At 38.3% G+C, this 13,152-nt stretch overlaps 2 protein-coding genes across 8 annotated transcripts in view; both read right to left on the reverse strand.

Annotated features, from left to right (window-relative positions):
- Nucleotides 1-13,152, reverse strand: part of LOC148009528 (WAT1-related protein At4g19185-like) — a 55,178-nt gene that overhangs the window by 986 nt on the left and 41,040 nt on the right. The gene's annotated exons all lie outside the window — the stretch shown is intronic.
- Nucleotides 6-8,083, reverse strand: LOC148009529 (uncharacterized). Its single transcript, XM_087672498.1, has 2 exons — nucleotides 6,895-8,083; nucleotides 6-6,274 (listed from the first exon to the last, which is right to left on the reverse strand). The coding sequence occupies exon 2, from the start codon at nucleotides 1,027-1,029 to the stop codon at nucleotides 667-669; it is 363 nt and encodes a 120-aa protein (XP_087528624.1). The 5' UTR covers nucleotides 1,030-6,274; nucleotides 6,895-8,083; the 3' UTR covers nucleotides 6-666.

Here is a 13,152-nt window from a genome sequence, read left to right on the forward strand (position 1 = left end):
AAAGATATACATGTGAAGTATGAACCATAATGACCTTCAAAGAACAGAAATTCATGTGAAATACCTCCCTTTCACTCAAAAAAGTACAGCCATGGAAACCCAATATTACAACATGCTTGTCTACTATACAAGAATTAAGTTTAATGGTGGCCATTGTCTATTTACTCAATAAATTAAGAATGCAAATGCTCACTACAAGTCACAAAAACTCTGCAACAAAGCCAAACTTAGAAAAAGAGAAACAAGAGGGCACAACATGCCCTGAAATTTTTCCTTTTCTTGTCTTTTTGAGTTGGGTGCGCAGTGTTAAGCTAAAAAGGTGCATTACAAACTTAAAACCTCAATTAGCTCTTTAAACAGCCCCAAAACTCAAAAAACTATCCAAGTGTTTGTGTCCCATAAGCCAACACCGAAACTTTAGGAGGATCCATATCTATGAATAGGAGGCTGCCCAGCCACTTTGCTATATCCTGTTTTGCAGATTTATCCATCAGCTGGCACCCTAATCCACTGCTGTCCACACCTCTCACTAGCAAATATCTCAATTCATGGTGCTGCCCAGCCTCTCCTGCAACAAGGCGACCTGACCAGCCATCTATTCCAGCCCACATTTGCTGCACGAGCCCTGTCTGCTGCCTATCCATAGCATTCAGCAATTAGCAACAGTCATACATTTTGATCTGCCCTGGCCAAATAGCAGCGGGCATCATCAGTGTGCTTGTCGAATGCATTGCCTGGGCTGAGTTTACTGCTTCCAGCTGCCGCCCAGAACACACACTCTTCTGCAGCTATCGCCTTGCAGCCAAGGGTTGTGTTTTCAGCCTGCCCTGAATTTTTGAGCTGTTCTCTGGCACTTTTGCTTCTGTGCAGGCTGCCCTGCTGCCACTGCATCTGATCAGCCTGATCCACACTTGTTTCCCCATACTGATCTGTGTTTGCAGCAACTGATTGCATAAAAACGCTGCCTGTCATGATTTGGGATTCATTCAGATATGATACACTCTCCAATTCATCCCTGCCCTTTTCCATTTTGAGACATGCAGGTTCAAGGTTTTGAATTTACTCTTGCATGGTGTGTTTACTGCATTTAGCATTCATTCTTCTCTCATCTCTGAGTTACTCTTCACCTTTAAGCTCTATTGTATATCACTTTGCATTTTGTCGTACACGTGTGTTTATCTTCTGTGCTCGAGTATTTCTTTATAGGCCCCTTGGGAGAGGCCAACCAACGGGGAAGAAAGAAGACCATAGTGCTTCAATTATTGCCTGAAATTCCCTCCCCTCGTGCATTGAAGTGGTTTTTGTCATGGGGTCATCATTTTAAAAAATTCTCCAAGATCATCACTAACAAGCTTCACAAAATCTTTCCAAAGTTGATTCTCCAAGGCAACATGGTTTCATAAAGGCTAAGGGCATTATGCACAATGTTTTAGGTGATTTGTTACAAGTTCTCCGTCTGTTAGGAGGGTATCATCACTATTAGTGCCATCTCTTCAATGCCTATTGATGGTGTTGGCACGTTGCCTCTATTGGCTTCACTAAGCAGGCTATCTTTGTTGAGGATTCTTCACCAACATCCACTCTTGTGACAGGTTGGCAAGAGAGGGGGCTATATGTGCTCCATTCCCCTTGCATTGTGCAGGGCCCTCTGAGGCAGATTTCTATCGCCACACCCATTTCCATTTGTGCACAATTTACCCCACAAGTTCCATCCCATCCCCCACCATTTCCTCTAGTGGTTTCCTAAAAGGGGAAGGATATCGGTGATGCAGCTATGGATTCTCTGGCCCTTTGTGTTTCAAAGGGTGTTGCCCGAGATTGTGAGGAGTTTCTTTGCACCTTCCAATCTACTTTGGGCCTTTCTTTCATGCGGTAACCTCTTTCCTTGGTCCTTGTTATTTCTATGCAGCTTATGGCACCTTCGATAGTTCCTCGCCATTGTCTTACAGTTGGATCAAAAGCTTGGCTCACCCGTATCTACCTTGAGTTTTTAGGAATGATCCATTCGAGGCCTCTCCGCTTCCACTGGCCTCTAGAGGCCTTCCATTTGATCGGGTTTTTATCTAATGAGGGAGTCTTGCTTCTTGGCTAGCATGCTTTATCAATGGACTTCATTGATATTGACACTCTTTCTATCACCTTCAGATCCGCTTCCCCTTCAGCCACATCCAGGATCTAAGAGGGGGTATTAGCATTTGTCTATCTTGTGTGTTCATCTCTTAGCTATGAGCCTCAGTTTGAGTCAAACGAGGACCTTAGGAGCTTTACTAACATTGTCTTTGTCTATCATTTAATGCACTTTAGGCATTGCCACCCTTGAATCCGCATCTCCTTCAGCCACATCTAGGATCTGAGAGGGGGTGTTAGCAATCATGTGTGTCGTGTGTTCATCTCCTACCTACGCACCTCATTATGAGTCAAACAAGGACCTTAGGAGCTCTAGCATTGTCTTTGTCTATCATTTTATGTGCTTTAGGGACTTTACATAGAGGGCACATTAGTGCATTTCTTTTTTAGCACTTTAGGTTCTCCTAGGTACCCATATTTTGGGCATGGCCACTCTATTGCCAATTATGGCCCCAATTTGTCCATATATAGGTGGCCCTTTCATTCTCATTATCCATCATCAATCCTTAGTGACCAACCGATCCTTTGTGACCAGCCAACCCTCCTCATTCTCTCATCCCCCTGCTACTGTATGGCACCCACACTAACACATAGAGTTATGTGTCAGGGCTAACTATTGCAGCCTTGTATCCTTCAACCATAACAGTCAAATTCCTCCTCCTCTCTGTGTTCACTTTCCTTTCTATTGTGCACTCTCATAAAATGTCCCACTTATGGTCCACCTACTATGTGTGGCTATCTATCAAGATAAGACCATCCACATAGAGCATTGTGAGAGAGTGCAATGCAAAAGGAAATACGAACACAAAGAGAAAAGGGAAGAGAAAGACTACAATGAATAAAGAGAATGGAATGAGAAAATTTGCACTGAACTCCAAATGAATATTGGATACAAAGAGAACTCCCTACACATAAGCCAGGGTATCAATGAGGACACCAGATCAAACTGATGACAAAAGGCAGCACCAAAAGATAGAAAAGAATCATTGTACATTGAAATGTGCTAAAACCCACAAAAATGAATCTGTGAATAAATAGCTAAAATATGCCAAAAATGACAGATCGCTTTCTACAAGGGCCAAAAATGCTGGTTGATAGATCAACAACAATGAAATAATCCACATGAAGTTCTTCACCCATCCTCTACTTTCTTGGGGTGACTGTCTTTGACCAGTCATCTCTTCTACTAATACCCAGGATCTTCAAGTACCACCTAGATCGGGACCTCGGAGGTTCAGCCGCGACTTAGTGACGAGGCCTTCGTATTCCTTCCAGCATGGATGCACAGAGCTAGTGGCTTCTCTCCCAAGGTTGAGTTTCGGGATCTCCACTTCACTCTATCTACTGTTCTTTACTACATGTTCCCTTTGCGGTGGAAATCTTGGATCTTAGGGGTCCTCTTCTCTTCTTGCATTGGTCACTTGGTTAGCATGGAGCCACCTCCCGAGATCGAGTACGAGCAGATCCTTATGGTTCTTGGCACCACACAAAGTCTAACATTCCCCCTATGCATTGCATGTTTTTATCATCTTTGTACAAGCGCCCTTGGGCAAGTGAAAATTTTCCCCACGAGAGGCACTGTCCAAGTGACACTTGCTGCATGAGCATTCTTCAGCATGTACCATTGCATCTCCACCTCACTCTTCTCTTGTTCCATTTTTGGGCCTGAGAGGGGGTGTTGAGAAACCCTTCACCCACAGTTTGCATTTTTGTGTTTCTGTGTTTTGCGTTTAGGATTTGCAGCCCCAAAAAGGGGCGCCATCCTAGACTGACTGTGCCTATTTATAGGCCACTTTCTCATTCATTCCTTACGGCTAATTCATTCAGTCTATCACCTCTTCTCTCCAGCCTCTCCACTACCCTCACACCCCTTCAAGAGAACATTGCGGTTCATGGTTCGTGGCTGTCTTCATCATCTTCCTTGTGCTACGGCACCCTTGTTCCCTTGTATCACATTCACTTCATGGTCTTCATCATTCCATTCATCAGGGTTTCTTCTCTCTACTCTTCTCTTCTCCATGTTTGCCGAGTTCACTCTGTGTTCCTCCCCGCCAACCCTATTGTCTCGCTGGTACGTCATCTTCTAACAGCAGGATGTCACGAGGACATGAAATTTTATTACTTTACTTAACATTTGATTAAAAGTTAATCAAATGTACAAATGTGACTTGCACATGTGAGGTGTAAGTGAATTATTTCACAATATGGACCCAAGATGAAATCAGCCTTCCTTCAATGGATGGGTGGTAATTCACTAATTACAACTTAATTACAACACCAAGCATTTATTGCAAAACTGAAATACAAATTTACTTACTAATCTTTGGATAATAGACACCTAGTTGGCCCCAAAAGTGATGCCCCTTTAATATTTATTTAGCTTTATTAAAGTAGAAGTTGACTTACGATGGGATTCTCCCAATCCCCTTCACAATCCTAACTCCCCTTGCTAGTCTTCAATCCAATTTACCCCTTGATTCGACAATCAATTGGTCTTCACCCACTTCGAGAAAAGTGAAAATGCTCCAAATTTGATAGCTAGCTAGTCCATCTAATTTCAGCTGAAAATCTCCTTCAGCCCTAAATAATTCAGGTCTTGGAGTCTTCAATGTTTGGCATGCTTCCCGAGGCAACTGCTAAACCCTCATTTCTACTGTAAATTAAGGTTTACAGCAAGGATTCACCCAAAATCTCCACCTCCAATGGTTGGATTGCTGTAAAACTTTGAGCAAATGTGAAAAATGACCGGAGAAAGAGAGAGAATGCTGTAGAGAGAAAATTCAAAGATTTGTCACAAGAATTTAATGAAATTGAGCTACTGACCCAATTTTCAAGTCCCAAATGGATTCACCAACAACAAAGGGAGAATTAGAGGTAGTAATCTTCAAGAGAAAGTTCATCAGTCGTGATTACCAACTTCCTCTGGTCAAGAGCATACAACTATGTTCAACAAAATGGCCTCCAATGGCTGAGAAATAGCCCCAAACACAGGCAGGTGCAGCCAAATCTCTCTTCCCAATAGCTCTAAAATGCCAAAACGAGATTTGCTTCTCCCTTCAGCTCCAATTTAACTTTCCCAAACTTGCATGGCAAGTTTTGCTAACTAGCAGCCTTCTAAATTGAATTTCTTGCATTATCCAGCCCATTAAATTAATTTTCAAAATATAAATCCTAAAAATTAATTAAATGCTTATTTTTGTGCCCAATAAAATAATTTGACCAGCCAGTAATTAAATTGGCTGGGCCACTTCATCTCTGGAGTATCCTTGTGCCCATTCTGACCATCAGAACAGCATTTAGAACAATTAAGCACCACATCTCAAGTGCCACCAAAACTAACACTTATGGCCAAATAAATGACTTAAGTCAATCAATGGCACTAGATTACACCTAGTATCTATGCGACATAACTAGCCGCAACTTTTACCTTTGACATCCATTGATTCCCTTGGGTCCCAAGCTCATCTATTTGCACTAACCTCAATTGTACCTCATATGTGCAACATTTACTTAAATGTATAATTAAAAACTAATCCATATGTTAAGTAAGGCTTGCAAAAATACATGTCCTCATGACACAAGACCGTGACATATTAGTCGGTGCCAAAGATAAAAGTAGTAATAAGTTATGCCTAATAGATACTAGGCAGTGCCAAGTGTTAAATTTTGGCCTAGACTAATTTATTGGCCACTAATGTCACTAGTAATATTAGAGACTAGGCATTCATGGCCAATCAAGTAATGTTGATCTAAGGGTCGATCACTACTTGAGAACACTTGGGAAACAAATTGGCCTGGCCAATTTAATTATTAGCTGGTGGATTTTGTTTTCTAGGCGCCAAAATAATGATTAAATTAATTTTTAAATTAATATTCTAAAAATTAATATAATAAACTAGATAAAGTTGAAAAATGGGATTAGAAGGCTGTCACTTGGCAAAACTTACCCACATGAGTAGGAAAACTAGACATTATGAGAGAGAAAGAGAGTATTAGAGAGCAAGGAGATGCTGCTAATGTGATTTGCAAACACCAAGGACTAGTTCTCCAACAAGTTACAGTAATTTGGACCCTTCCAAGTATAGATAACAACAACCCAAGGTCCTTCCAATGCACATGACAACATACAAAGGAGCCAATCGCCTTTCTAGTGATCCTAAACTATAGATGACAGCTTTCATGGCTTTTTGAGCAAGGCAGCAGCAGTTTTTTAGCCTTTCTCACGATGAAACACTGAAATTCTATCTCTTTAGTATTCTCTCTCATCCTACATCCATCTCTCAATTTATCTCAACAAAATCTAACCATTTGATTCATCAGAGGTGGAGATATTGAAAAATCTTTCTTTTGTAACCCTAATTTACAACAAAATTTAGAGTTTCAACAGCCAATCTTGAATTCGAGGCTAAATTTGTCTCGTAAGGAGTAGGGTGAAGACCCTTCTCAAAGCAAACCAAGGGGCCAATTGGTTTGGAGGCTTACCGGTCAGTTTTGACAACAAGAGGCATTTGGATTAACGAAGGAGATCAAAGAATCTCAATTATATTCCATCCATTTGTAATAAAAGTTAAAGAATTGCCACAAGAGGTGCAAGTTTTAAGGCCAATAGACTGTCCATTGTTCAAGATTAAAGTGGTAAAGTGTGCATTTCAATTTATATAAATTTTATGCTTACTGTAATTAGTGTTAAATCAAGTTATTTACCACCCTATCTGAGGAGGAAGGCTAGTTTCATGGTTCCCTTGCCCCTTGGTGGGCCTAAGACACCTAATTGAAGGTCAAAAGCTTTGCTCTAGCGCTAAAGTTGTATTTAGCTAGCCATTACAGCAAGAATGTCTTCAAACAGTGAGATGGGATCAAGCAAGGATGATGCCTCTCATTAAAATAGCCAAAAACTGATCAAGATAGCTAGCCAAAATTGGTCAACTAGCAACCACATTTGGCCAATTGGCTGCAATAAATGCCAAAATACAACGATCAGCTGCTGTACTACTACGTGGCACTACCCTTGCCTAGTAAAAGGTGCCCACACTTGGCGAGTAATGAAAACTCCCGAAGACTGATTAGAAATACGTAACTACGCCCAAGATAACTGATTGTACCAACTGTAGCCTGACAATGCCAATCCAAATCTCTAACAAGGTCTTGTCTTGTGTCAATTTGTATCAAGAAATATATTGTTGTACTTTATCCTTTCGTAACAAAGAATAAGTTTTTTTTTTTCAAGTTATTCTCTTGTAAGTTGTGAGGTGACTATCCTTATCCTTGCCAAATTCTTATCACCCTCATAATAGTTTGGCAAGACTTCATACTTGATCTTGCCTAGTCATGATGGATGGGTGATGAAAAGTGCCATCATCACTTTACAAAGTATTCATAAACAAATTCAAGAACTTCATGAGAGTAATACATGATTACAAGCAAAGAAATCCCAAGCTTTGGGATTAGCCATCCAAGGCCTTCTAAATCAACTTTAAGAACTCCGAAAGACAAATCTATATGAAAAAGGCATTTTGACATCTTATAGCCACCCTGCTAGTTATAGGAAGGAGCCAAAGGTTAGCATACCTGAAAAGTTCAATAAAACAAGATCAAAGTTTCGCCCTTTTGCAACTAGTGTGGTTGCTCATCCGCATCCAACCTAAGAGCTATGGATGGTGCTTCTCTGATGAGGCTTACTAGCACACTCCTCTTAAGCATAGTCCTCTCTTGAATCGCACACTTACTTTTGAAGGAATCCTCTCTACTTTATGTTTTGAAAGCTTTTGTTCAAGAATTCTCAACTATCTTCGAAGACACTAATAAAGCTAGAGTTGACAAGGCCAAAATAAAAAGTCTCCATCAAGGATCTAGACTGGCATTAATTTATATATCTCAACTCCAACAACTCACTTGTAATTTGACTTCGCATAAAGATTATTTTATTAGTCAATTTCGTATGGATTGAATGATAATGTGAAAGATCTTTTATTGACAATGCTAAATACTCACACATTAAGTGACTTCATTTCTCAAACAACAGAATGTGATAATCACCATTTGAGGGACATTAAGAGAAGCACCATAGGGCTTCATTAAGTCAGCATGTCACGCCAACAATAGCCTCCCAAGGAAAACAAGAATCAATATCAAGCATATACAGATTGATTCGACCCCATTCAAACCATTGTCAGCTCAAGAGAAGCAATAACAATGCTCTCAAAGATTAACGTTCATATTGTGGAGGACTTAGGCATATTGCTCAGCGTTGCGCTAACAAGAGACTACAAATGCGAAGCTTTATTGTACCCTTATTTTTGGAAAACATGGATACCTAGCCACAATAGGAGTTATGTGGCTAGATGAAAATCAAGAACTCTTAAAATGCCTCTCCTTGTCTATTGAGGCTACTTCAAGTTTTATATCGTTGATAAGAGTTTATACACCGCATCAACATCTAGGTTTGCTACGCGGCATGGTATCACAATCATGAAGAAATCTAGCGCCTAGTTTCAACAAAAGTCATAGACCGCCATCCTCTTACTTCAAGTGATATCAAGTACGAAACTCATCCTATAAAAGTAACATCGAGAGACTTTGTAATAAGCACAGCATTCAATATCATATATTACCCAAGTAATCTAGTTACCATTAGTCTACCTTGCCTTAAACTACACAATCCCAATATCAATTGGAAAACTATAAAGTTGAGCCAAGGCCAGCATAATTTACTCAAAGAGAGAATGCAAGAAAGGTTTTTATAAGAGAAACCAAGAAAAATCCTAGTTTTCTAATATATGATTTGCCAACCAAATCAATGGCTGATAAAGGCATGCAAGCTCTCCCACTCCAATATCACGATTATCAAGATGTGTTTGAAAAGAAGAAAGCATATATACTTTCCAAGTACCGACCTTATGATTGTGCCATAAAGTTACAAGAGGAAGCTCAACCACCCTTTAGTCCAATCTACAAGTTGTCTCAAGATGAATTGGCAGAACTACAAAAATATATTGATAAGAATCTAATCAATGGTCTCATATGGCAATCGAAATCACCAACAAGAGCTTCAATATTATTTGTCAAGAAGAATGATGACTCTCTCCATCTATTATCTAAACTACAGAGAACTCAACAAGATAACCATTAAGAATCATTATCCACTTCCCTTGATCTCAAACTCTTGAAGCGACTTGGAATAAGATATGGCCACTAGATGACATTTTACTATTTTCCAAGAATCAAAAGAAGTATGAGCATCGCATGTAGTTAGTTCTTAATAAGCTACGTGAAAAAGACTTATATACCAAATTGAAAAAGTGCTCTTTTTATCAACTAAAAGTAAAATTACTTGGATATATTGTCTCTTAAAATGAAATCTCAGTGGATGGAAAGAAAGTAAAAACTATTCTTAAGTGGAAAACACTAAGATTAGTTTGATATGCACAATACTTCTTAGCATTCACAAACTTTTACCGAATCTTCATTAAGGATTATTCTGAGATTACTATGTCATTTATGCGATCAACACAAAATGATAAATTTATGTGGAACTCTATTACAAAGAAGGCTTTTCAAACACTTTAAGCAAGCCTTCACTACACGGATCCCATATTGATATATGTAAATCTAAGCCTTTCTTCTTGAAGACTGATACATCAGATTTTTCTCTTGATGTTATCCTTTCCCAAGTTGGCAATGATGGCCGAGTACATCCAATAGCTTTTCATTCTAGAAAATTCTCAGCTGTTGAAATAAATAGAAAATCATGATAAGAAACTTTTGGCTAGTATTGACTCTTTTGAAACATAGAGGCATCTCCTAGAAAATGTACCCCACAAAATCACAATCTCTATAGACTATAAAAATCTAGAGTATTTCATGAGTTCTGGAGTCTTAAATCGACAAGATGCAACATCTTTCTTTCTAGATTTAATTTTGTCATAACATACTGACTTGAAAACTAACAAGGAAAGCCAAAGGCATTATCTCAACATTCCTATCTAACACCTGAAAAAAAAGATGTAGTTCATGACCAATAGACTATTTTTTTGTAACCATGACAATTCCAACTTTGTACAATAACAAATAAAGCCCTAGAAAATTCAATTTTCGTTCTACAAGTCCAAAAAGGATATACATGTGTTGAAGACTTTCAAGATGTTGAAGGTCTACTCTATTATCAAGGGCTATATATACCACCCGGATCACTTCAGATACATATAATGCAAAAAATGCATGACCTTCCAACTACGCAATATTCTAGGATCAATACAAGAATAAAGCTCCTCTCTCAAGACTATTGGTAGTCTCAAATATGGAAACTAATTAAAGAATTTGTATGCACATATAACATGTGCAATAGAGTCAAAATCAATTGCCATCGACCTCACAAGTTACTAAAACCAATCTTTCTTCTTGAATAGGGTGACCTAATTTAATACTAATTATATGAAACATGAAATTCACATAAACTGAAAATGCAAATCACTACTTAATCTTGGACGCTGCACACTCGATTGGCCCAAAACTAGTTCCCCTTGCGGTAATTCTTTAACTTGTATTACTAAAGGTTCAAGTACGATGAAACCATCCTTTCTTCTCATAGAGAATAGTAATTCCATGATCAAGCACTTAATTATAGCAATCAATAAACAAACATAAATTGAAATATACGCTTCATCTTAACAATCTTGGACATCGAACACCTTGTTGGCTCCAAACATGGTGTCTCTTTCAGTACTTTGACTTCAATTGCCAATAGATTAAATATAAGCCGAGATTCCATGATTTCTTTGGCTAATTCAAAAGCTCTTTGTTATTTTAACAATTAGCAAACAAATTGGGCAATTTACGACTTGACTTTCACCCACGACTTAGTCTAATTGGACCCCAACTAGCCAAATGCTACCCCAAGTCTACAATGCATAGCTGGGTATGTAACCAATCTTTTGTATATCAATTGCGACCAAGACATATTGGGTCCATTTTCAAATTAATATGATGCTCATATACATTGAAAGGCGATTTACATTATTATTTGAGAGTTTAAAATATAATTAAACGTTCTCATCTTTCTATTTAAGGGTGGCCAATGGCCAAAACGCCCTATAATCATACATGGATCATCATTGACGAGATACCCAAGAGAGATTAAAAGTTTAGTCAGGCGGTCAAATTAACTAGAAAGCTCAGATGACTAAGACTTTTACACTCAGATAGTCACATTGACTAGAAGTCCATATAATGAGTGGTCTCAAAAAGTGAAACCAAGTGCTCATGATCAAAGAAACAAACCATGAATCAATGAACCTATACAATGAAGCTCTTCAAAATTTAAATTTTGCAACTCCTAAAATTTAGGAGGTTGCTATTTTTGAAAGTTACTTAAATAGAAATTATGTTCGTCTCAAAGGCTTCAAAATTTCACAATGAACAATTTTTGGAAGTTGCTTAAATGGAAATTCTATTCGTCTCAAAGGCTTCAAAATTTCGCAATGAACAATTTTGTCTTCAACGGCTATCTCGAATCTTAACCATTTGAGAGATTTTTAGAGTAGAAGGTTTAAAAGCTTCTTTCTCTAGAAAAGTAACATGTAATATCTAGAATAATGGAACATGTGTCATTTAGAAGAGACAAGTATCCCTACACTTATCATTTTCAACAAACACTTATCATTTATAACCTCTACTTTCTACTCTTGAGCTCCAAGCCCCACACCTATATATTAGAGGTCTCTCTCTTCATATCGTATAATCTCTAATGCTGAAATTTCAACCATATGCTTTGTACTATCCTATCTATTTGTTATCCAAGAAGCACTTCTACTTAGCTTAATCTAATCCAAGTACTAAAGAAAAAATTAGCTTCCTGCCTAGAGTTTACAAAACTTAAAAACCCTAATTTTTAGAATTGCAGTAAATCAGCTCTTTTGTATATGGTTCAAGCACTCAGTGCCCATGGTTTGATTCAATAAATTCATGTAAGGAAAAAGGGCCGGTTTTCCTCTTAATATGGTGTCAACTCTGTGTGTGTGTGTGTGTGTGTGTATGTGTGTGTGTGTGTGTGTTTTCTAATTTTCATGGTGATAATTGATCGAGTTGGTTAAGTTCAAAGTATTGTCATTCTCACGTTTTTTCCCACACTTATATTGGTATCAAAGTAAGGACTTATTCTTTGCAAGAACTTTTCTAGGATAACAAGAACTTTGCGCCCAACTTTCTTACCATGTCAAGAGGCAAAGAGGAAAATTTTGGTGAACAACCAAAAGGCTCCCAACACTATCTATCTACATGCTTGTCTGATTATGAGAAGATACAAAGATACAAGAAATTGAAGCCAATCTACAAATTTAAGCTTTGATGGAGAGAAGGGCTAAAGCACGAGCTAAAGCAAAGGTCTTTGAAGATTTCCTTATCGAGAAGGCTCTTGAGACAGACAGTATTACAGATATGAAGGCCTACCTCAACATGAAAGGTATCAATGTTATTGATATAAGTTATAACTAAGTTTATGAAGATAAAATATCACCTATCATTCAAGGATCCACCCAAGCCGTGACTTCCAAGTCTCATCATATACAAGTTGCCTCCTCTTGTTCCAAGAATCCCTCCATTGAGAAGTGCAAGGAGAAAGACAAAGAACCGGCTATTCGTATGGCAGTTGAATCTCCAAAGATGCTTTTAACAAAGAAAAAGGATGCTAAAAGAGACTTTAATCCTAGAGAGAAGAGCATCAAGTTTGACGTTTTCTATCGTAAGAGAGATTCTCAAAAAGCTGTGTCTTTTACTATACAATTTTATGCTACTTTTGATGGTGAAGACTATACAAAAAAATCAAATATTAGAATGAATAAAATGTATACGAAGGATGCCCCTTTAAATTGATGGCTCAAAGTTGTTCAAGAGGGAAAGGAACCAAGTCTTGGAAAGAGTTTAACAAGATGTTCAACAAGAAGTTTTTGTCCTCATCCTTTGAAGCCGATATACAACAAGAATGGAATGAGCTGAAGCAAAGCCATAGAGACAATATTGAAACACATATCA

Source organism: Lygodium microphyllum, chromosome 30 (assembly GCF_053477565.2).
Source record: "Lygodium microphyllum isolate KBCC chromosome 30, Lygodium_microphyllum_v1.1.10, whole genome shotgun sequence".
Lineage (NCBI taxonomy): Eukaryota > Viridiplantae > Streptophyta > Polypodiopsida > Schizaeales > Lygodiaceae > Lygodium > Lygodium microphyllum.